The following is a 25,206-nucleotide window of genomic DNA, read 5'->3' as shown; positions in this document are numbered from 1 at the left end:
CTCCCAATTTTAGACCGGGATCTCCTTTTGTGATATACCAGAATAGTAGAGTTTACCACCTGGGAAGACCAGCGTGGTGTGCTGAGCACTGATCATGAGCATGGCCTTATGGCATAATTGGAGACCAGTTTGGAACAGTTTTAAAATATTGGGGGGGGGGACACAAAGAGTTATGGTCTGATACACGCACAAATTGTATTGGTGTACAGCTAACCACTTTTACATATAAACCTAAAATTGAAATGTGTGACTGAAACTCATGTTTGTTTAAACTGTTTTCACAGAGGCAAACTGGGATCTGGGATTGGCTGCTGCTCCCTGCTGGGTTTGCCACTCTGTATGTAATGTGTGAAATGGCCCAGAATTCCAACTCCTAAATTAGTCTCTCTCTGCTTTCCAGTAAAATTTAATTTCAACTCTCTTCCTGATAGAATTAACACTAAGACAGGTGCCCGCACGCACACGCACGCACACGCATGCACGCACACACACACGCACACACACGCACACACGCACACACACAAAAGTTATCATTGGAAAGTGGAGTAGCTTTGGAAACAGCCTGGACCTCAATGGATATAGGATTCTGTACTGAGGTCCTGAATAAAAATATTTTGAGTGGTCAAGCTGGTATATACCTTCATTGTCTGTTGTGGGGTATCTAATGTGGTGCCCTCCAGATGTTGTAGACTCCAACTTCCATCATCCCTGATAATTGGCCATGGGATTGATGGGAGATGCTGTCCAACAACATCTGCAGGGCACGACGTTGGCTACCCTGGCCTATTACATAATGTTGCCCTTTTATACAATGTTTGATGGGTGACCTTGGGCCAATATGTCTCAGCCAGTCATGTAGTGGCAAATTCAGAAGTGCAGGGTACCTTCATGTCAGTCACAGCCACACACCCTCCCCCTGTTGCTGCTGAGTTGGGAATGAGATCCTTGTTAATGCCTTCTCCCACAACAGACATCCCTAGGAGCTAATAAGCATGAGAGTGGTAGCTACTGAAAAGAGTGTTCTCGGTGGCTGATTCGCCTCCTTTTATTCTGACTGGCTCCAATCCGCAGGAAAGGATAAGGAAGCATGTTGGAAGACTCTTCTCAGTGGCTAACACACTCCCTTTCATGCTGATTGACTTGCGGAATACTGGAGACATTGGGAGCCCTGCTAGGACCCTTCTCCCAAAAAAATAAAGGGTCTAAGATCCCCCGAGACCCTGGACGTCTACACTCTTGGTCTCAGCCTGACACGCTTCACAGGATTGTTGTGTGGATAAAATGATGGGAGAGAACCATGTATACTACTAGGCTCCTTGGAAAATAATATAAGCAGTAATAAGACATTCTGCTTGTTTTAGCATTAAGGACTAGTAAAATTTACAAATCTGCTCTCCAAGAGAGAAAACAATCCTCTTGCTCTAAGAGGAATTGTAAGTTGTGATGAGGGGTGTGGCATTATTTAACTTAAAAAAAAGAGATGGCAGTAGGATTGTCTTAATTTCTTAGCATTTTCTCTGAGAAGAGTGGCATTATTACAAGCCAAACGAGAGTAGGATTTATGGTGAAGATGACAAGTCTTACTGCTTTAGTGGAGAAAAAGAAAAGGCAGATAAATTATATTATGTCACTGACAAGTAACATGCTTTTAGCCTAGCACTGGGTGGAAGAAAATTGAGGCATGGGTAAAATGACTGGGGTCATCAAGGATTTATATGCGAGAGTGGAAATAGTTTTGGATTTCATAGTTGAACTGTAAGTCATATGTTAAAAAAGTTAGTGGAGATGCTAGTAATTTTCCAAGTCATTCAGTAGGATGTCTGTCAAAGGGAAAGTAGGTAAATCTCATGCTGTATTAAACAGTTTTCCTACAGCTTGTAGTCAACTGGGGTAGTCAACCTGTGGCCCTAGGGCCACATGCAGCCCTTGATCTAATTTCATGTGGCCCTCAGCCTAATTTCAAAAGCCCTCGGCAAGCTGTTGGTTCAGATCTCAGCCATGAGGGATCTGTTATCTCTTTACCTCAACCCTGCTCTAGCTTGTCCATTGCAGCTTTTTTTGGGGGGGGGGAGAATAGGGGGTGACAGAAAGAGATGGAAAGAAAATGCAGTGGCAGAGGTGATGCAAGGTGGTGGAGAAAAGGCATTCTTTCCTACTCTTGGCTCTGGCCATCCATTGCTGACATTTCCTGACAGATTACCCTTGAAGGAATGCAGCTTTTGAGAAACAAAGATTGTCCACCCTCTTGTAAACTTACTGCATTACATGCTGGTATCAGCAAGCAGTTGCTGAAATGGAAGATATCTAGTGTGGTGGAGTGGAATGGTTCTCAGACTATATATCTTTGCTGTGGAGCCACCATATTCCACTTAAACAACACTCCAACAGGCCACTGTGATCATCAACCCTTGAGGTTTGTCTAATATTGGTTGTGGTATAGAATCATAGAATAATAGAGTTGGAAGGGGCCTACAAGGCCATCGAGTCCAACCCTCTGCTCAATGCAGGAATCCAAATCAAAGCATTCCTGACAGATGGTTGTCCAGCTGCCTTTTTAATGCCTTCAGTCTCAGAGAGCCCACTACCTCTCTAGGTTATTGGTTCCATTGTCGTATGGCTCTAACAGTTAGGAAGTTGTTCCTGATGTCCAGTCGAAATCTGGCTTCCTGCAACTTGAGCCCATTATTCCGTGTCCTGCACTCTGGGACGATCGAGAAGAGATCCCTGCCCTCCTCTATGTGACAACCTTTCATGTACTTGAAGAGTGCTATCATATCTCCCCTCAGTCTTCTCTTCTCAAGGCTAAACATGCCCAGTTCTTTCAGTCTCTCCTCGCAGGGCTTTGTTTCCAGTCCCCTGATCATATTTGTTGCCCTCCTCTGAACCCGTTCCAGTTTCTCTGCATCCTTCTTGAAGTGCGGAGACCGGAACTGGGTACTGGGTCTCTGCTTACAAAGAATATGAGATTGACACTGAGTTAGTGGGCCAAAAAATAAATAAACAGGATGGTGCTGTTGCAGACAAAATTAATAATCTCTCATAAGAACCACATGTTGTTTTTGCATGACAGTGTGTTACGATCTGATATTAGCGAATCAAATATGATAGAAGTGTATGAGCAAATAATGGAGGACCTGAAGCTATAGTTGGTCAGATGCAAGTGTAAAGCTGGTTCCATTCAGTATCACACAAATTGGTTTGATCTGGAGTGTAAAAAAAGCTTGTTCAGTGGTAAGAAAATATGTCAAGAAAGTTAAGGTAGAGATAATAAAGCAATTCCAACACAGATGCAGACTGAATTTTATCTCCCCGAGGAGGTGCGCCTGGTGCCGACACTATCATCTTTTCGGCGCCAGGTTAAAACCTTTCTCTTCTCTGAGGCATTTTAATTCCTGTTAATTCTAAATTATTATATTTTGATTTTAGACTGTACAGTTTTTGTACAGTTTTGTATTGTGATATACTGTATTGTGTTATTTTTATTGTATTTTTAATGTTCACCGCCCAGAGAGCTGTTGCTAGTCGGGCGGTATATAAGCTTAATAAAATAAATACATAAATAAATTATCAAACAAGAAAAAAAATACAGGAAGCATAGAAAAAACAAGAATCTGTGATTTAGAATCTACAATAAATGTAAAATATAACTTTACTGTCTAGAAAATAATAACTGTTTGAATAGTGATAATTTTGCATTAAATCACTAAATATCTTTTTAAAAAGAATTTTACTGATCTGTTTAATTCTGTCCACTCTTCTCTGATACATCAGTTGTTAAGTTCTGATCTTGAAAGCACAATCCATGGCTTCCTCTCTTTTTTAAAGAGCTAAAAACTGCAAGTTTCAAAAAAAAAAATGCTGGGTCATGTTCTAAAGTGCACACTCGGTTCGCTTGCCAGGCTTGTTTGGCCCTCCTCTTGGTCTGCTGGAACCAAGAATGTGGCGGAGTGTCCACCCAGCACTTTCCTGCAGCTGTACATTATAGGGGAAAATTGATAGTGGTGAACAAGGTGCCTTTCAGGGAAGCTTCTGGCTTTGCTTTATGATAAGATACAGTCATGATGAAAACCCCTGGTGCAGCGAACAGTGATAGATGTGGGCTGGGAGGACCTTTGCTCAGCCGTGCAGCTCACTGGTTGATGCTGGAGCAATTGTGGCCTCTCAGCCCAACCTCATTCACAGGTTGGTTGTGAGGATAATATGTGGGTGGAAAACTCAAATCTTTTGCTGTTTTGGAGGAAGTGTGGAATACAAATGTAATCATTATTTTTTTTTAATGTTTGTGAGCAGGGCTTAAAAAGCTAGTTCTCTTATAATTGGCGTTAGTATACTCTGTGTCTGGGTTGGATTGTATAATAAACTTGTGCTGTTTTGTTTCATTTTTTTTAGCTGGCGTGAGAATGGTCTACCCAGCATGCTTTGTTTTAGTTCCTCAGACAGACATTCCTGCTCCTAGTACTGCTGGGTCAAGCAACTGCTTGGGTGTCCATCAAGTGCCTGCTTCCACAAGAGATCCAGCTATGTCCTCAGTCACTCTGACTCCACCTACGTCCCCAGAAGAGGTTCAAACAGGTACAGTAAAAATCCTTGCCTTTGTTTTGTTTAAAATCTCGAGTGGGGTAGTACTATCTTGATGTGGTCTCTCTCTTCTCTGCCTCACCTCCAAAGAAGGCCTCTCAGCCACATAAAGTAATTCTTAGTAATACAATTATTTGTTTGTTTTCTGACACTGATGTCCTACCTTTCTTCCATCATGGAATGCAAGGTGGAGCTGATGCAATTCCCAAGATGCTGGCCAGACCCAGTCCTGCTTAGCTTTGGCAAGATGGTGGCCTCGTGCCTTTAGATTATGTCTTGGGACAATGAAATCTAAAATATGCCAACGGAGTTCATGCTGCTGTCTACTTCAGGGCCCGGTGTCTTGGTATTTGTTTGTTTTTGCCTGGTGAAACTAAAAGTTGTCTGTCATAATAAAAGACTCTTGTGTCCTAATCACTACAGCCCATGGCACTTGTGGCACATTTATTTATTTATTAAATTAGTATGAAATTTATATCCTGCCCTTCCTTCCATAGTGAGCCCACATTGCTGTAGGTTTGCCACCCATGGTGTGCATGCTTCAAAGCCTGGACAGAACCAGGCTAACTTTTCCTGCTCTTGTTTGCATAATCTTCCTTTCATAACTGTGTTGTGCCATGCCCCCACAATAAGGAGTAACCTCAGTTATCACCTTGTTGATGGTGTTTGCTTCCAGGCTTGGGGAGTGAATACTGAGTAAGGATTTAATGAGAGGAGCAGACAGACAGCAATGCCAGGACTTCCTCTCTTCTCTTTGAATGCTAGAGCCCTGAGAGGGCAACCGAGCATGCTTGGTGTCTCCCCGCAAACACAAAGGCTAGTCCCTTTTTTTTAGTTGCACAGGGTTATATTCAGCTAAGTCCGACTCAGAGTAGACCCATGGAAATTAATGCACCTAAGTTACTTGTGTCCATTAACTTCAGTGGCTCTACTCTGAGTAGGACTAGAGTGGAATAACATCCTCAGTAGCCAAGTTCTACAACTACTCAACATGCAGAAAGTTACAGAAAACCACCAATGCCACAGTCTTATGTAGTATCACTCGTTCTCACTTTTGACCCATCCTTCGAGATTTAGGTCTGTACAATGTCTGAATGAATGGTAATTCCCCCCCAGTTTTAACCATATTCTGTGTACCTTTGGTGCCTTTTTATCAACTACATGCCCAAGCAATTCTTGAATACAAAGGAATACTGTGAAAAATATGAGGCTCCTAGTAACATTTGTTTTCATGTGGTACCTACGAGTGCTGGAGTTGCTTCTGGTTTGCCGTTCTGTTCTAAATGAGTGATTCATTTTTTGCCTTTGCAATAATAAAGGCTGCGGAGGCTTCTTTTGGGGCAGATAGGATGAATAAAGCCAAAGGCCTGGTTAACTCTTTTGTTGTTTTCCGTCTTTATCTTCAGTTGATGCTCGTTCAGCCCAAAAGTGGGTGAAGCTCTCTTCTATTTCTGATGTATTCAGCTTTGACAGCATTAGTCACCATGGGGGCAAAATCCCTCGAAAGCTGGCCAATCAAGTGGTTGACAGAGTCTGGCAAGAATGCAATATGAATAGAGCACTGACCAAGTATGTAATGGAGATTGTGTGTGTGTGCATGTGGAGGCTTTATAAAAGCCCAACTTAAAGTGGAACGCAATTGCTTTAAAAAAGAAGTCAACAAAGGCTAGAAATGTTGCTTAATTGGTTGCTATGGCTTAGGATGTTTAACATTTGTTGCTCACCAATGTCTGAAGATGTCAGATGCATGTAAAGGAGATGGATAGGAAAGTATAAAACACTATTATTGGTTACGCATGCGTGCTCTCTCCGCCCACTCCCTATTGCACCACCTTGGCTATGCCCCAGAAAAGTGCCACTTCCCATTCCAAAGGAAGCAATATATGTTCCCTAATCTATACTTCCCTTACTCTTCTATCCTGGAAGAAAGTGTGCCAAATTGCTAATCACTAGCAAGAAACTTCTTGGGGCCCTGGGCAACAACATGTGTGCGAACACTCCATCCAGGCACCTAGCCTGTTATCCAGAATCCATCTCTGCCCAGCCTATCTCATCCTTCTCCAAATAGCAATCACACTCAGGATAAATTAATTTATCCCAGCACCTTTATGAATAATATTGCATCAAGCCATGAAGAGTCTCCATTGCTGGATTTATATATATATAAATCAATGGTGTGGCTGCACTTTTGGAATACAGGCATACCCCGCTTAACGTTGCTTCACTTAACGTCGCCTCGCTATAATGGACATGCTCCATACTCCACCATACCACGCTTAACGTATGCGTGCTTCACAATTACGGACACTTAATGGCATGACACCGCTGTCATCTAGTGGCGATTGCAGTGCAGTACATGCATAGATAATTGCTTCACTTTAAGTACATTTTCACTTTACATACACGCTCCGTTCCCATTGCGTATGTTAAAGCGGGGTATGCCTGTACTGTGTACCGTTCTGGTCGCCTCACCTCAGAAAGGATATTGTAGAGCTGGAAACAGTTCAGAAAAGGGCAACCAAAATTATCAAGTGGATGGAGCGATTCCCCTATGAGGAAAGGCTGCAACGTTTGAGGCTTTTTAGTTTAGAACAAAGGCGAGTAAGAGAGGTGGCAAATGACAGAAGCATATAAAATTGTGCATGGCATGGAGAAAGTGGATAGAGAAAGGTTTTTCTCCCTTTCTCATACTACTAGAACTTGGGGCATCCAATGAAGCTGAATGTTGGAAGATTCGGGACAGAGAAAAGAGAGGACTTCTTCATGCAGCATACAGTTAAACTATGGAATTCGTTCCCACAAGTGTCAGTGATGGCCACCAACCTGGACGGCTTTAAAACAGGATTAGACAAATTCATGGAGGAAAAGGCTGTTGATGACACTAGCCATAATGGCTATGCTGTGCTCCCATAGGCAGAGGCAGTATGCTTCAAATACCAGTTGCTGGAAACCAGTTGCTGGAAACCGCAGGAGGGGAGAGTGTTCTTTGCACTCGGGTCTTGCTTGTGGGCTTCCCCTTGGGGTATCTGGTTGGCCACTGTGAGGACAGGATGCTGGACTAGATGGGCCCCCTTTGGCCTGATCCAGCAGGGCTCTTCTTTTTTTCTTAAACTGTTTTCTTTCTTGCTGCTGGTTAGTCTGGTGAAATTTGATTCTTATGTCCTGGCTGTAGATTGGGAAGACTAGGCAGCAAGTGGGAGCAAGAGGAAGCCCAGATGTATTTAGCTGTCCATTAAATCACTCTTGGGAGTTGGCTGTTCTTGGAAGGGGCTTGGAGGGAGAAAGAGAATGGTCGGTAGGAAAGGTCTTTCTCTTGGTATTTGGACCAGCAGCAGGCCTGCACACAGAGTGAGGGGACCAATGGAAGGAGTCATTTGGGTTCATGTCACATTTCTCCAATGAGATTCCTAGTGGTGGGCCAGTTAAGGACGCTACGAGTGCCTTGCTGAATCGGACCAACGTCTTTTCTAGACCCGGGGTGAAGAACATGTGGCTGGAATTGTTTTTCCATAATCCCCGATCATTGGCCATGCTGGTTGGGTTTGATGGGAACTAGAGTCCAGCCACAGCATCCTCACCCCTGACCTAGACCAGCATCTTTGCTTCCAGGATTGGCCGCCCAGACGCCTCGGGCAACTTGCAAATAAGGCATGAAGGTGATGGCTGACCTCTGTATGTAGAAGTCAGAAATAAGCATGCCTCTGAACCTGGAGATTCCACCTAGCTGTCGTGGGCTAGCAGCTGCTGATAGGCCTGCCCTCTGTGTGCTAATCTAATCTTTCGTAAGGTTGTGGGAACATGTCTTACATCAGTGAATTTCCTAAGATGGGCATGCCTAGTGTGAAGGACTTTTCCCCCTAAATCCTGAACCAGCTGCCAGGCAACTTCATTGCTTGACATTGTGTCCGAGTACATAAGGGGGAGAAAAACTTCACACAATCAATAATTTCATAGATAGCTATCAGGTCCTCCTCATAGTCACACCTTTGCTAATTGGCTAGTGTCAACTTTAAACAAAACAATAAGAAATTAACTTGTCAACTTTAGTAGATTAGCCCAGTGTAATATTTAATGTTGTTGTAATGTTGGCCTGGGTACCACAAACTGTAAAGTGTTAGTCTGTATTATGTGTGTAGTTTTGTAGAACTATTGTTAAGTCCACAAAAATTGCTAACCTGCAAGACGTTTTACTGCCTCCCCTGGACATACCTGTTAGTCATCAACAGCTCGAATGCAAAAAGCCCAGCTTGTTTGGAGGCAATTCTTTCTTGCCACAGGTTGGCCAGGGAAGTGTTGTAGACCCATTGTATATATGCTCCACCACAGATTCATGTTGTCTTTTTCATTTTTGTAAGTGAATTTAAAAGAAAAAATGTCTCCCCTAAATGTAATGCAGGAGGAAGTATTCTGCTACATCAAATGGCTTATGTGAAGAGGAGATGATTGACAAAATGTCATTTTGGGAGTTTGTTGAAGCCACGCAGAGGGCAAATTGCACTTGCTCAAGGTACAGTTCACAGAACTCTTGGCTGTAGTATGTGAAAGTATGCAGATACCGTTTAGGATCCACTTTATTGAAAACAGTAAAACAATAAGAAGTGAATATGTTGGTCCATACAGTAAGATATTGGACTGTGTGTATAGGCGCTTTGGAACTTTATTTTACTTCGTGCAATAGTCCTTCACTGGTGGGTTAGGACCCGTTAGCATGTCAGAGCCGGATCTAAGGTGGGTTGCAATAAGAGCACTAACAGCATACAAATGTATGGTTAAAAATTAAGAAATGAGTCCCCAAATGCATGTTTATATTAAAGGTGGATCCCGGGTCTGAAAATGTTGAAAACTACTGATTCAGTGGTTTTGCATTCTGCTTTTTGATAGCAAGTTCTCAAACAGAATGCAATGGATATATTTAAAGCCATACACTTAAAACAAAGCAAAGCCAGCCCAGCTAGAGCAGGCATACTGCTGGTATTTGCCTGCCTGCCTCCCACTTTCTTCTTCTGGAATCTTTCCCACTGAGCAATTCGTGATATGTGAGGCAGGGGACAGTCTAGGTGGAACAGGAGCAGGGCCTTGATGTGTTCTTCCCCTGTCTCCCTCTCTGGTCCCTCTTCTTAATTGGCTGTAAATGCCTCATTAAGCCATATACATTTTCCAGTAGTTGTAGGAGGGACGTTTTCCCCAGCACCAACATAATGCTTAACCACGAGTAAGCATTGCATCTGAATGCCTAAACCACAGATAGAGCTGATGGAATTTGAGATGTGAAACTGCAGTGTGAAGTGGGCTTGCAAGCAGTAACTTTCACTAACTGTGGCTAAGCATGGTGTGTGCACTGAACAGACTACAGTTCAGGCAGTTTTGCCACCTCATCAGCCTCTTTGGTAGCAAGGTGACTTGTTGGCCTCATTGGTGCCTCCTCCTTCATAAGTCCCACGGGCAGGGTCTGACTCGCTGAGACTTTGTATGTTTGGGAGCTTGACTGGGGTTAAGGCAGCACAGCACAATAGCAATCATGCACGTCTACATAATTGGTTGAGTTCATTTCTCTGTAAAGTTAATCAAAACGTGAAGTGTTTACTGGTAGATAAAATACAGTTGATGCTCACTCCATTCTCTCTTCCGCCCCACTTTAGGTACAGAATCCTCAAGCCGAGACTTGCGATTCAGCAGGGGCCAGTGCCTGCCTTGGGCCAGCAGCAGCAGGCAGCTCCAAAGCACAAGGCGAATGAGAAGCAAGAGAAAGGAGATAAGCCCCAAAAGCGTCCCCTGACTCCATTTCACCATCGTGTGTCTGTTACTGATGACATTGCCATGGAGGCAGACTCGGCCAATCAGAGGCTTGTGATCGCCACCTCAGACAGCCAAGTGAGGTTTTCAAATCTAAGAACTAACGATGTAGCAAAGACTCCTCAGATGCATGGCACTGAGGTGGCGAATTCTCCCCAGCCACCCCCCCTCAGCCCTCACCCGTGTGACGTTGCTGACGAAGGGGCAACCAAAGCTCCTTCCACTCCCCAGAGCCAGCATTTCTACCAGATGCCAACTCCGGATCCTTTGGTTCCTTCAAAAGCAACGGAAGACAGGACAGAGGGCTTGACCCAGGCTTTCCCAGCTCAGTTCCCAGAGGTCATGGAGCCCACAGTGTATGTTGGCACAGCGGTGAACTTAGAAGAAGAAGATGTGGGTTCTATGTGGAAGTATTATAAGGTTCCAAAGAAAAAGGATGTGGACTTCTTGCCACCGCAGCTCCCGGGTGAAAAATTTAAGGATGACCCTGTGGGATCTGCAGGGTTAGACAACTTGCCTTCAGCTACAGAGTAAGTATACCTTACATTCAACCTCTAAAACACTACTGGGTATCCAAGGCAGGATCTCTTCTTTCCCTGTTACCATGGGTAGTTAACCATAAAACTTTCTGAGGTCTAACGAGAAGATAACTTTGCTTCCCATTGTATTGTCACAGCTTAGAAAGAGTGGAACATGTGGATTGGCTGTAGGCATTTTAACTGTGGACATTCAGGCTCTAAAGGCAGGATTATTCCCAAATAAATGGAAGCAATATGTGCATTAGAAAATGTAAATCTTGCCTTTTTTTGGTCTGACAACTCTGGTCTGGCGTCTGTGCTTAGTCTTGCTCCTGTAAACCTGTCTAATTTGAAGCTTTACGAATGAGCACTATTACTAGTAGTAGTATTGTTATTAAATTACATTTCTATACCGCCCCATAGCGAAGCTCTCTGGGCAGTTTACAACATAAAAATCAATATACAATATATAATATACAATTCATATTTGGTATAATTAAAAGTAAAAACAATACATCACATTTTAAATAAACATAACTAAACAAACCTCAACAATGTACATAACATAATAACAGAGTAAATAAAACAAACCGAACATAACAATTATAAAAATATCTCCAATGTCCCATTGTGCTTCTCCCCACTTAACCCCATCTTCTACAACCAATAGCACTATAAACATTTCTTCCATTGTCTTCTTTCTCCAAGATCCGTGTTAGTAATTTGTGTCCTAACAGAGAAAGGACCTCTTGTTTTGGCTTATCATTCTAGGTTTGTGTTTCTCATTTAGAGTGCAAGAGGTCCTATGTTCAAATCTCAGAGGAGCTGGGTAGCTGTACTATTTGAACTTGGTGGGAGGAGGCACAGCTTCGTGGTAGAGCACATGGTTTCTAGGTTCAATCCCTGGCACTTCCAGTTAAAAAGATCTCAAGTAACAGGCGATGGGAAAGAAATCTGAGACCTTGGAAAGTTACTGCCAGTCAAAAGATAGTTGCAGGCTAGGTGGATTAAGTTATATGTTCAACCAACTTTTGCAATCTTTCCCTGCTTGGAGTGTTTTATTCTCTTTGTAAAAAGCTACTTGAGTGATATTCCAACTCAGCCATAGACTCAACCTTGTCCAAGAACTCCACTGAAGCTTATGTGTTTCCTTCAAAGAGAACTCGGTAACTGGGAGTGTGGTAAATTCTTGAAAGTGGGCCTGGCATTGAATTGATTATCTCTCTGTGTACCCTACTAGAAAAGCAATTGTTTATAAATGAAATGGCAGTTTTAGATTGCTGCTTGAACTGTAGGCTTAAAACCACAAAAGGTTTCAATTGTGTTGCCCTTGTTTCCTCTGTTCTCTCTGGCTGATGAATCTTCCCTGTCATATGTTATGAATATAAAAAACTCTGTTGCAGCTAGATCTGGGGTTCCCAAACTGCGGTCCATGAACCACCAGTAGTCTGCGAGCTTTATTCAGGTGGCCTGCGGTGTGTCTGTAGAAGTACAATTAAAATCATGCCTAATCTAGCACAGCACATTACAATTGTTACAATGAGCAGAAAAAAATATTAACAAGGACCCTCGGCTCTTTTCGGGGATGGGGAGTTTGGGAACCACTGAGTGAGATTATTTATCATAGTTTCCATTCTAGACTTTTGTTTTGCTTCAGTTAGAAGCAAAATCCCTTTGTGAATTTCTCAGCTTCTAAAGGTTGTAACTCTGCAGTTGGAAGTTGTGGAAAGAAAAAGGAAATCTTGTCCTCAGATTTTTAAAGACAACAGAAGTTACTGTAAATTCATTTCTTTTTGAGATTTCTTTTATCTCTTGCCCCATTAATATTGGAAAGTGTTTCTCTTTGATATTAAAATATCAGCCAGATTTATATCGTGTCTTATCCTGAGTGCATGGGACAACTAACAAAAATATGAAATTATAGAAATGGGTCCTTGATGGATTTGCAATAGATACTGATTGAAACTCGAAAGGGGAATGGGAAAAGAGGGGAATGGGTTGGGGGAAACTCTCTTAAGACTTGTCTTGAAGGGCTGACTCTCAAAGTGACTTATAAAATAGATCATTTCTATGGTGTCCTTGGTATATGCTCCTCTTTGGTGGGTCAGTCGGGCAAACTTGGGACTTTTTCACGTGTTACGTAGAAGCAAACCTTGGGCTTACCCCTAAAAGTACATTAACTGTGGCTTCCTGCTGAATCTTAGTGCAGTAGAGTTTATCTGTATGAGACACACATTTAACAACAGTTTTCAAGTATGTGCTCAAAACATCTTAGTTGTGCACCTAAAAACAACACTGCCCAACATCCTTCTCTATTACTGATGAAGTGGTGTCAGGGAGAGTTCTTTAAGGAGACATATTCTGGATTCTGGATTTTTCCCTAGTATTTCCAATCTGCAAAGTATCAACTTGAGAGGCTTCATAGCAAGCTCTTTTGTGATTCATCCTCTTTCCTAACAAACGTTGAACTTATTTTACTGATGAATTTCAAAAGGCCTGTGTGTTCCTGAAATGTCCTAGCATAAATAACTTGCAACTCTTGAGTATGAAAGTATTTTAAGACAATCATAGGTGATGTTTACAACTGCTGCTGCTAAGACATGGAAATAGAATGAGATGAAAGGCCACAAAGTTTAATGGCCTCTGAAGGAGCTGATGAAAATACGGGCAGAGCCCACCTGTAATTGTTGGATTCAAGTGGCCATTTAAGCCTAGAATTAGGGGTTTGAAAAGCTCTTCACTGATTTCATTGTGAGGCTAAAAACAGCCCTACAATACTGGTCAGACTGTTCCTTTTAACTTCCTATTGTTATATGCCTTCAAGTCGATTACGACTTATGGCGACCCTATGAATCTTTTTCTCTCTATATATATATCCATAGGGTGTTCATGGTAAAAGGTATTCAGAAGTGGTTTACCATTGCCTTCCTCTAAGCTTATGGCAGGCCTGATCTTGCTTAACTTCCAAGATCAGACGAGATTGGGCGTGTTCAGGGTAGTATGGCCATAGGCTAACTTCATATCGGTAGAGGAAAATTGAGTAAACCTGCCACGAAGGGCGGTAAAGGAATGGAGACCATCTATTTGGCTTCACTTTCAGTTTCATAAAGCTAAGTGTGCTGCCTGCAAACCGTCCCGTATCCTTTGTTCATCAGCTGATAGTTGCTTGGTAACACTTTCAAACTTTGAACAATATATTCTGCTGTCATTTTTGCTCTTTCTTAAGAGTAAGGAAATACGCATTTCCTTTTCAATCTCGTTTTTGGTTTGGCTTGGCTTGCAAGCTTATTTTGAAGGCAGGTGTTAAATTAACAAAGCAATACTGTCAGCCAGTTTCTTGGTGCTGTCTTGTTTTCATGAAGTTTTGCTTCTGAATAAGCTAGGTTTTTTTTAAAAAAAAATGCAGACAAGTGGCTTTCAGATGGTGTTCTGAGGAACTCTGGAGTACTTGGAAAGCTTAATAGTTTACTAATAAGAAGATCTGTAAAAGTGGGCAGCTCTCCTGTAACAGAGTTTGTCTGCCATTACTGTTCTTGGGCAGTTGTTGAGTATATTCTGTGGCCTGCACTGGAAACTGCTTAGGACCAGGATACCTAAAGAATCCCCTCCTGCTTCATGAGCCATTCAGGGAAAGGATTGTAGCTCCATAGTAGAGCATCTGCCTTGCACGCAGAAGGTCCCAGGCTCAACCCATGGTGTGCCAGGTAGGGTGGGAAAAGCTCTTGCCAGAAACCCTGAAGAGCCACCACCTGTTGCTGTAGACAATGCTGAGCTGGATGGACCAACAGTTGGATTTGGTACAAGGCAGCTGCCTGTGTTCCTATCTGGGGAGGCCCTGTTGCACGTCTCTGCCACCTGAAGTTCATTTGGTGGGAACACATGCGATAGGTTGCAGAACACCCTGCCTTGGGAGATCCAGTTTGCTCTCTCCTGATGTCAGTTTGCTTAAGACGATGATGTATTTAAACAGCAGGCTTTTGACCTGCTGCGAATTTGAACTAAATGCCTTTTGTCCTGTTCTCCACTGCTAAGTCTCGTTATCTGCATTCTGTTAAGCACTTTTCACTGTTGTAAATTGTTGTGTTCATTGACTGTTTTTGATGTGAGCCATTTTGGCTGCTTCTATTTCAGGCAGAAAAGCAGGATATAAATACTTTGAATAAGCAGAATAAAAGCAGTGCAAGCTGATGTGGTCCCTACAACAGTCCCCTCAGACATCTGTAGCACACTGGGTTTCTGCAGATTTAGGGGTTCCTTAGCAAGCAAGTTGATATGGGAAGGCTGACAGTGTTGAAATCACTGGTGGTGGGGTGCTGCCAAGGATCATGAGAGCATTGCAGCTGCTTCCAGCTGTGCTCCAGATAGAAATGCCAGCTGTTGCAACCAGTTCATTGCCTGCCTGAGGAAGAGTCCAGAAGAATATCTAATACAGGACTTGACCAAAGATACCTCTGTGGGCTGGGCTGGCAGGCTGAAGGTCTTGTTGGCTGAAAATTCCATTATGCAAAATAATTTCCAGGTTAACTGGGGCTTGGGAAGAACGCTTTCCAAATGGTCATGCTTGAAATGGAGAGATTATGTTTGCATCTACTACAATGTTTTAGAGATTTGTAAAGTACTGAGAACTTCTCATTCTCACTTCCTCGGTTTGAGGTCGTTTATCTTTTTTAACTTGTCTGTGACCTAGTTCTCACTGTAGTGGTAAACCTCTGTCAGGGCTGTACCTCTGTATCGCCAAGACTGCAGGAGGAATGCATGACTGAACATTCCTCTGAACAAAAATTATTCCATGCATGCATGCATATATGTATATATCAGGGGGAAGGCCTAGACCTGATTGCTTCCCCTCCAGCTCTTAATTTTCTGTGTACAGAGGGATTTTTTGTACAGAGGAACATTCACTCATGGAGGTCCCAGCCTGGAAACACTGCAATCTAAATAATACAGGTTTACCACCACAGGAAGAAACAGGCTTAACTTACATGAAATCCTCTGGTTCTTTTTAAACTAGGCTCTTGATGAGCAGCTAGTTTTCCTGGAGAGCCACTTTCAGAAGGTAGGGAAGGGTGATTGGCCTCAACCACCATCCCCTATAGTGATGTACAAGGTACACTGGTGCCTCTTCCTCTACATCACTTTTGCCTCTCGCTTGGTAACTGAAGGGCCTGGTTTGCAGCTCTTGGGAGAAGATTTGTCCAGGGCCCTTCAAGTGCTGACTTGCATACAGTAGGGCCCTGCTTTACAGCGCTTCGCTAATGCGGTGGTCTCAATTAGACGCAATTATTTATTTATTTATTTATTGCACTTGTATACCACCCCATAGCCAACCCCTCTGGGCGGTTTACAGCAATCAAAAACATAAAAACAAATATACAATTCAAAACACATACCTTAAAAACAATTTAAAACACAATTAGACTAAAGCCCCACTCATACGCTGCTTGTTCTGCTTTTATGGCGGTTTTCGGGCATCACACGCCATTCTATTCAATGAGTTCCGCTTTTCAGCGGGGGTCCAGAACGTAACCTGCTGTATGAGTGGGGCCCTACTGTATTAGATCACTTTCACCTTGGATTCCAGTTTAATCTGCTAATGGCCTTTCAATCCAGAGAGCAATCAAAACAGTCTTTATGTAAGTCCATAAAGCTACCATGATTTTGTTGGCTAATTTGGTGCCTATATTAGCTATTTCTGGCATAACTGAATAATAAATAATAATAAATTTTATTTCTAGGCCGCCTATTTGGCCGCACAAGTGGCCACTCTAGGCGGCGTACAAGATAAAGTAAAATACAACATACAAACTACATAAAAACCCAAGAACTGCAATATAAAACGAAACCGAACCCACCCATAGCTAAAACCAATGGCACCCAAAAGAAAAAAAAGGGGGGGGGGGGAAAGCAGCAAAACAAAAGACAAAAACCCAGGCCACCTCAGCCAGCCAGCTTATGTATCCCTCCAAAGAGGGACAGGTGATGGAAATTAGTCACAGCTGGCTGGGTACCTGGGACCTGGTCCTGCAGGAGGCACGTCTGCCAGGCAGCAGTCCCACTGGGAAGGGTGGTGGAGGTGGTGTTCCAACAGCAGCAGCAACAGCAGGCTCTCCTTCCCTGGGTGGCGATGTTCTCCTTCTTCCTGCAGGCACTGGGTCTCCCAGGCCACCTCAGCCAGCCGGCTTATGTATCCCTCCAAAGAGGGACAGGTGATGGAAATTAGTCACAGCTGGCTGGGTACCTGGGACCTGGTCCTGCAGGAGGCACGTCTGCCAGGCAGCAGTCCCACTGGGAAGGGTGGTGGAGGTGGTGTTCCAACAGCAGCAGCAACAGCAGGCTCTCCTTCCCTGGGTGGCGATGTTCTCCTTCTTCCTGCAGGCACTGGGTCTCCATCTAACTTAAAGCTTCTTTGTCTGAATTACCTTCTGGTGTTCTTACTGGCTACAAGCCATCACAAAACTATGGGCATAAAAAAAAAAAAGATAGCTGATGTATTTCTAAGTAGATATCACTGGTCATTATCATAGATGTTTAACCCAGGGATGGGTTGATTTTACTTCACCACTGTGTGTTTTACATTTATGAAAGCCCCTTTTGGCTGTTGAATCTCCTAGCATGTAAAAAACACATGAAATAGCGTCTTACCCCTTATATATTGAACATTGCGCTGTGCAGATGAGGGCCTCTTGCAGATACCATCTTATCAGGAGTCCATTGCGCACAAGATAGGAAGTGGACCTTTAGTGTTGTGTCACCTACCCTTTCAAGTTCCCTCTTTGGCACCTGCTGAAGGCTTTTCTCTTTAACAACATCTGTGTTGGAATTGCTTTTTAAGAGGTTTTTAAAGCTGTTTTTAAAATATGCTTTGTTTTTAATATGTTTTAAACTCTTGTGCTTTTAAGACGTTTTAGAGTGCTTGTAGTGTTTTTGTTTGCTATCCTGGGCTTCTAACACACACACCAGAAGAATTAGAATTGTATGGGTAAGTGGTGCCCCCTCTACATGTAATCTCTACACAGTCTAACCTTCCATGTGTTTGAGGGTGAATGTCAGAAGTGGGGAGCCTTTTCTACATTTGACGAGATTGAATAGGGTTAAAGTTGGAATATCTGGGGTCTCCGAACAGTTAAGGCACAGCTAGGCATGATCCTAGTGCATGATCTGAAGGCACCTGATGCAACCACCTCCATCTGAAGCTAAATAAATCTGGGTGTGATCATAACTGCTTTGCTAGATCAGATCAAGTTTCCCTGACTACAACATTCTTGGCAAGAAATCTCAGCTGGTCTACTAGCAATTGGCCAGTAGCCCCCAGCAGGAAAAAAACCCAGAAATTGCAGGGTGGTGGTTGTGTTTTTTGGTTTTGTTTTGTTCTATATTTTGCCCCTGTGTTTCCAAGTTTTTCCTATTTAAAAACAAAAGCAAGAAAGCTTCAGGAAAAACACACACACCCTGTTTTTTTCATATTTGCTGGTTTTTGAATTTCCCCCCAGGGTTTTTTTCTCTAATCTCTAATGCCTCTGAGTACTTGGTGTTGGATAGGAACTGGAGAAGGCTGATGCCTTCATGCCCTGTTTCTGTGCTTTTCAAAAGCCTCTGGTTGGACTTTAGGTCTGATCCGGGTAGGCTGCTGTTAATATTGGATTCTACAAGTAGAAAAATTACTACTTTCAAAGGTCAAAGAACTAGGAAACAAGTTGTGAGCCCAAAGGGGACTGTGAGTTTGTGTTTTCAAAACAGCACCCCTCTTTCCATGCAGCAAACTGCTTTCAAATTTGAATGGCCTTTCGAAAGCAATTTGTATATGACATAAAAGGCAACCTGTGAAGATAAGATGGGGGAAATCCTACTAGGTACATCTAGGCCCTTGTTTTGGATCTTGTGTGTCTATCTTGGATGTTTCTGTAATTTTCCATGTACAACCAGTTGTGGAGGGCAACATCTTTGTACCATGCTTCAGTTCATAGTTACTGAAGTGCTAATTGGCTTGGTAGGGGTGAGCATAAGATGAGATTTGAATAGTGGTGTCCTTTTTAGAGACCTCAAGTGCTGGAAAAGAGGCTATGGACATTAATTAGGCATGGACTTAAAGAACCTTATTTGGATCAAGTTGATGTTAACTCCTATGAAATCCTTCAAAAAAAGAAATCCATTGTTGCCTAGAGTTCCTGTGATACTCTCGTGAGATTATATGAGGGAAAATACTACACACGCGGTGTTGTGGGAGAGCAAGTATGGTGTAGTGCTTAAAAGTGTTAAACTTGGGCAGGGAAGAGTTGAGTTCCCTACTCAACCATGAGGCTCACTGCGCGATCTTGAGTTTGGTTAAGATTTGTTTATTAGCCCACCTCTCACAGGACCGTGAAAAATCCCATGTAGGCCATCTTGAATAGATTTCAATCCCTGGAAGGGTTTAGCACTGCTTTTTTGTCATTGTAACTATGTATTTTTCTTCCATACAGGTTAATGGTGCAATGTAGAAAACCTCTAAAGGTCTCTGATGAATTGGTGCAGCAGTACCAGAGCAAGAACCAGTATCTGGCAGCAATAGTAGCTGACCAGGAGCCAGAAATGGACCCGTATGCATTTGTTGATGGAGATGAAGAATACCCTTTTCCTGATAAAAAGGACAGGCAAAACAGTGAGCGAGAAGTTGGGAAAAAACACAAGGTGAGTGAAAAGACCCAGGTGTTAACCAGCACAGCGAATGAGTAAAAGCAGAAGGGGTGAGGGAGATGTTCAGAAACTGTTCTGTGAGGAACATACATAAGCCAGGATCTAAAGAAGAGCATAACTGATTCTGTGCCCCCAAAGGGACTGTGGCCATGTGTTTTTCCAACAGCAGCCTCAGTCCCATGCCTGTTGTTGCAAGAGAGGTCCAAAATCCCTTGGAGCATGCTTAAAGGCCTTCTCATGGAGCATTTGTGAGTGTGTTCAGTTTGACGGCAACATTTTCTGCTGAACGTTCCTCCTTGGGAATTATTCATGAAGCTTTGCCGTGGGAGGGGCTTTTAGGTCAACGACAGGGTATGTCCTTTGCATGCAGAAAGCCCCCCAGTGCAATCCCTGGCATCTCCAGTTAAAAGGATCTTGTAGCAGGTGATGGGTAAGAACTTTGCCTGAGCCCCAGGACAGCCAGTGCCTGTCAGAGTAGGCAATACTGGCCAAGTCTCAGGTACACCACCTAGAGGCTACTGTAGTTAAGTGGAATATAAATTAAAATAAATAAAATAAAAATACTCTGTTTTTGAAAGGATATTGGGCATCAGATCTCGAAAGGACTTCTGCCTGAAGAGTTATTGCCATTTGATGTGGATCAGCCTTTGCCAGCCTAGTGCCCTCCAGGAGCTTGGACTACAACTCCCATTGGTCCCAACCATCACATCTGGAAGGCACCAAGTTGGCGAAGGCTGAAATATACGGTCCGTGGCTAGATGGATTGATGCCTGTCTCTGTGCGAGGCAGCTTCATATGTTAATAATGCATGTGGACATGTATTGACGCCTGCTGCCTCCTGCTTCTTCTTTTTCACAGGCTGAAGATGGGACACCCAATGTTGGAGAGGATGCAATGTCCCTTTTTAGCCCATCTGTCAAACAAGGTAACATGCCTAGTTTTGGAATGTGGTGTTTGTTTCCTAAAAACTGGATAGAACTACAAGAATGCATTGGCTTAGCGATACTAGAGCATGTAATTGAACTACATCTGTAGTTAAGCTGCTATAATTTAAATTACTCTAATGGTGAACCTTTGATCTCTCTCTTCAGCAACAGATGCGCAGCGTATTCCCCCTCACAATCGCACGGCATCAACTAGCTTGTTTCATGAAAATGACCTGGTTGTCTCTTACACTGACCTCGACAATCTCTTCAACTCTGATGAAGATGAACTAACAGTAAGAGCCTTGCCAATATATATATTGTAGCTTTGTATAATAGTGGAGGTCAAAGAGCATCACCTGACAGTGAAGGCAGTATGTAACTAAAAATAAGAAAAATCATACCAATTTTCATAATTCCAGTTTCTGAGCCATTTCAGATAACTCTCCAAATGAATTGGATGCACTTGACTAACCTTAATCTTTGCCCTATAATTGTTGTCTGTAAAGTGATGTGCACAGTGATCTTTCCTGTTCTTCCCTAATGGATCTGGGTAATCCTTTTTTTTTTTTTCAATTAATTTTTATTCAAATTTTCAAAACCAAAACAATACAAAAAGAAAAAACACAAATCAATAACTAACACAACAAGAAAAGAAAAGTATATATAAAAATATTGACTTCCGATTTGTCATAGTTCAGCTATAAATCTATAATATATAACAAGCCTGTCTCTTAATAGATTATAAAATCACCTTCCTCCAGCGGTTATCTTAATTGGTTTCAAATCTCATTAACATCATATCATTTTATTCTTCCACAAAAAGTCAAAGAGAAGTTTCCAATCCTTGAGATATATGTCCATCAATTTTTGTTTCTAGATAAACATGTCAATTAATCCAACTCATCAAGTCTACTAAGTCCAGTAATTTCAAATCGCTCTTCTTCCATTATCCATATTGGTTCCATCTTCCATCTTTACGCACCCAATAATCTTGCAGTCATAGTCATATAATAAGAGTCTGATAGGAATTTCCTTTATCACAGATCCATCAATTTCGAACGTATCACTGAAGTATTGTTGCAAAGCCGCATCTCTGTTCCTCTTTTTTACATGATACACAAGCACATCTCTTGAAGATTTTTCCATTGACACAAAACAGGGATTAAATCTGTTAACTTTCTCCATTTCAAGTTCCATCAAATCCTTCCAGTCCAGGAATTTTTTTGAACCGATAATATCTTTATCTCCAATCTCTTCAATTCCTTCAGGGACAGCGCTGAGTTCCAAACCGTAATATTTATCTCCAGGATCCATCACAGCCAGGAAATCCAAATCTTTTTCCATGTCCATATTTAATCCAATCTCCATAGTTTGAACCTTGCCTTTAATTTCTCTTTCATCCTTTTTTAGTTTTCCAGATCTATCTTTATTCTCCTTTCTCATAGAATCCTGAATTTCTTTCAGCTCCTGTCTCATTTCGTCAAATTCAGTTCTCAACGCTTGACTATTATTTCTCAGTTCTTGTTTTATTGACTTAATGCCATTCATTATTTTCTGAAACATGTCTAAAGATAAAGTCCCTTCTTGTACATCCATGATCTTCTTAATTGTCATTCTTAAAGCCAGAGGAACAAAACTCCTTCAATTTTCAATGTCCCAAGCAAAGAGCAGTTTATTTCTTTATCCAGTTACAAAGGAGTTAATCTTTCAAACCAACTGACGTCACACTCTAGACAGCCCTTATCTCTTATATGCCCAGAAGTGCAAAAACAACTTTAGTTCATAGCGTCCAAATAACTAGTAGCAGAAGGAATGAGCAGATTCGTCAAAAAAAAGTAGATCAGAAAAAATAGTCCCAGACATATATTACACAAAAGCCTTATAAATCAAAAAGATTTTTCCTTTCTCTTCCAATCAGAAACCCCTCATCCGTTGTAATCTTTATAATGCTATTTTCCATGTCAGCTTTTTGCAATAAAAAAAAGGTAGGCTATTTTTATTTTCTTGCCCCTTAGTTCCGTGAGTAAAAGAGAAGGAAAGTTTTGGCTCACCCAGGTTTTCTTAATTGCTGTTCCTTTGACAAATCTCTTTAGCTGTATAGATAAGAAAGTAATAAAGCGTAGACAGGAGAATGCTTGCCTGTTAGTCCGTCTTTCTTTAAAGAAAAAAAAAACGGGTCACTTATTCAGCTGAGCTTAGCTAGAAATCCTCGCTCCGTCCGAGCTGCTGGAAGACCTTCTTTCACAGACAATTCTGACGAATTCCAGTCTCCAACAATCACAACAAAGCTGTGTGGGAAATCTCACGTTTCTTCCTTATCCGGAAGAAATTATCCCCAGTCAAAAAAGACCCTTCTGACTGGATTTAAAACTGAAAAAGTTTCATCCAAGACGGGAGCCCGTCTCAGAGCTGCACAGGCGGAGGGATCCTCCTGGGAAGTCCAGATCTGGGTAATCCTGATGATCTGGATGTTGGGGTTGAAGTACAGAAAATGTTTCTCCCTGGCCAGCATATTGCATGGGGCAGTTTCCAGTTTCCAGCCTCGATGGCTATGAATCTTTATGAGGAAGCAGGGGAACAATTTTATAATATTTTTTTTTTAAATTAGAAATTGATCTGTCTGTGCCTGGACTTTTCTCCTCTTACTCAATCCAGACAATGTTGAGGTGTGAATACCATAGAAAGGTATCTGTTCAAATACTAAAGCTTTGAAGGAGGCAGTTTGCATAATGAGTCTCAGCTGAGAGTTGCTGAGTGATGTACATGCATTGTGCAAATGGGCTCTTGCTTCACACTTCATCTTTATCAGCTTCCTCAGTGAGACCAGTGCTGCTGAGGGAAACGGTTTGCTTAGGTGATCCATTGCTTAGATGATGTGTGGCTCGGAGTCGCACAAAACAACCTCCCCCGCCTCTTAATAAGAATGATGTTTGTGTTCTTGGTGGCTGGCTTTCTGTGTGCAACATTTCACAGATTCAGTGGCCATGTTGAAATGTTAACTCAGATTTCACCATTAGCCTCTTCCCTTTGCAAATAATTAATGCTTATCCTGTGGCATGATTTGAATCAGACTCTGTTTAATTTACTCACCTCTTCATTGTGTGGTGCTGTAATTTGGATGTTTTAAGTTGCTTTGTGTATACGTTTTCCATAAAGGTGACCTCAAATGTGTCGTAAAACGGCTGGCATCCTGAGAGATACTTTAGGTATACCCAGGAACTTGGGTATGCTCAGTAGGGTTTCTGCCTACTTTGAATAGCAGGACACACATGCAGTATCAAAAGCAACCCATGACATGCCACTTTTTTTTTTAGATTTTGGGTTGATGTATTAATGAAGCTGTTTAAGACCTTTTCTTATGCTGCTATAGTATACCTGTGGAATCAGTTTCTGTTGTTCCCTCCCCAGCCTGGATCTAAAAGAATGCTGAATGGAGCAGATGACAAATCCAACTGCAAGGAGTCAAAAGCAGGAAACCTGGATCCGTTGTCATGCATAAGTAAGCTGCTTTCTCTCTTTCTCTGTCCCCCCTCCATTTTTCATGGTATTAATTATGCAACTTTAACCAACTGTCTTTAGTGTATGAGGGATTTCCCCCTTAGAAATATATGTAAGGCCAACAAAAATGGGAGCAGGGCATTTTCTGTTAGGATATGTAAGGTTGCCTGCGAAAAGCTCACTGTGCACCATAAGGGATTGTATACACCAATGCACACAATGTAGTTTCATAGACATAAAAGTCTTTAATAGAAGTGGGAAAGTGTTTGACAGGTCAGTTCCAGGACAGGAAACTGTCCCATATATCAGTTACTCTCTATGGCTGCTTATTGCCCCAATACTGGCTATCATTTCCATATGCATGGGGTGCTGGTGGCTATTGGGAGATGCAAAAGGTGTATGATGAGGAGCAAATGGATGTGAAGGAAAAGCAGGCAAAGTTTAATGGGGGCAGGGAGGCAGTTCCAGCAGGCCTGCTATGGCCCATGAGTGCCTTCCTGTTGCCGAACGGAGCTGCAGACTAAAAGTGTTTTCTATTGCAGGAATTTGGCACCCACGGCTCTCAGTCTAAATTTGGCTAGCCAGGCTGCTTTCCCAAAACCACACCCACCTGTTCTCATATGGGATGTGCAGATAGAGATGTGGCTGGATTGGCTGCTTGCGCCGCCAGTCCCTGCAGAAAGCAGAATTGAACCCCTTGCACGTCAGTGGATGCACAGCGAGTTTAATCCTGCTTGGTTTGGGTGCATGACAGAGTTCTGTTCTGTGGTTCTCCCCACTCCCCATTTTATCCTTAAACAACCCTGTGAGGTAGGTTAAGGTGAGAGACAGGGACTGGCATAAGGTCACTCACTGAAGCTTCATGGCCAAGTGGGGACTTGAACCTTGGTCTCCCAGGACATAGCCCAACACTCGAACCATTACACCTCACTGGCTGTCTCCATGGGGAACTCTCTCTCTCACGCACCTGAACCCTGCAGAAAGATCACTATCCATGCCCATTTCTCACAAGTCAACTTTGACAGTGGGTTTGGACTGCCCACCAATCAGTTACCTGAAGTCATTATGTCAGATGATTGACAGATAGATAGGTGGTCTCATCTGTTCAAGATGGCTTAGGGGAGAGAGAAATATCTGGCCCACTGGGTCAAAAAGGTTCCCGACCCATTCTCTACCAACTTAACCCCAGCCAGTTCAAATAGTCAGGTCTGAGTGTACCA

At 42.5% G+C, this 25,206-nt stretch overlaps 1 protein-coding gene across 2 annotated transcripts in view; it reads left to right on the top strand.

Annotated features, from left to right (window-relative positions):
* The window catches only part of MED13 (mediator complex subunit 13), a 122,236-nt gene that overhangs the window by 66,881 nt on the left and 30,149 nt on the right, over nt 1–25,206 (top strand). For both annotated transcript variants that reach the window (XM_061605135.1, XM_061605136.1), the window contains exons 6-13: nt 4,390–4,572; nt 5,985–6,147; nt 8,975–9,085; nt 10,218–10,901; nt 19,349–19,556; nt 20,421–20,487; nt 20,654–20,781; nt 23,897–23,987. In XM_061605135.1, the coding sequence (XP_061461119.1) occupies nt 4,390–4,572; nt 5,985–6,147; nt 8,975–9,085; nt 10,218–10,901; nt 19,349–19,556; nt 20,421–20,487; nt 20,654–20,781; nt 23,897–23,987 (1,635 nt within the window). The remainder of the gene's footprint in view (nt 1–4,389; nt 4,573–5,984; nt 6,148–8,974; nt 9,086–10,217; nt 10,902–19,348; nt 19,557–20,420; nt 20,488–20,653; nt 20,782–23,896; nt 23,988–25,206) is intronic.

This window comes from Rhineura floridana, chromosome 21 (genome assembly GCF_030035675.1).
Source record: "Rhineura floridana isolate rRhiFlo1 chromosome 21, rRhiFlo1.hap2, whole genome shotgun sequence".
Classification (NCBI taxonomy): Eukaryota; Metazoa; Chordata; class Lepidosauria; order Squamata; family Rhineuridae; genus Rhineura; species Rhineura floridana.
This window is presented reverse-complemented; position numbering and strand designations above follow the sequence as displayed.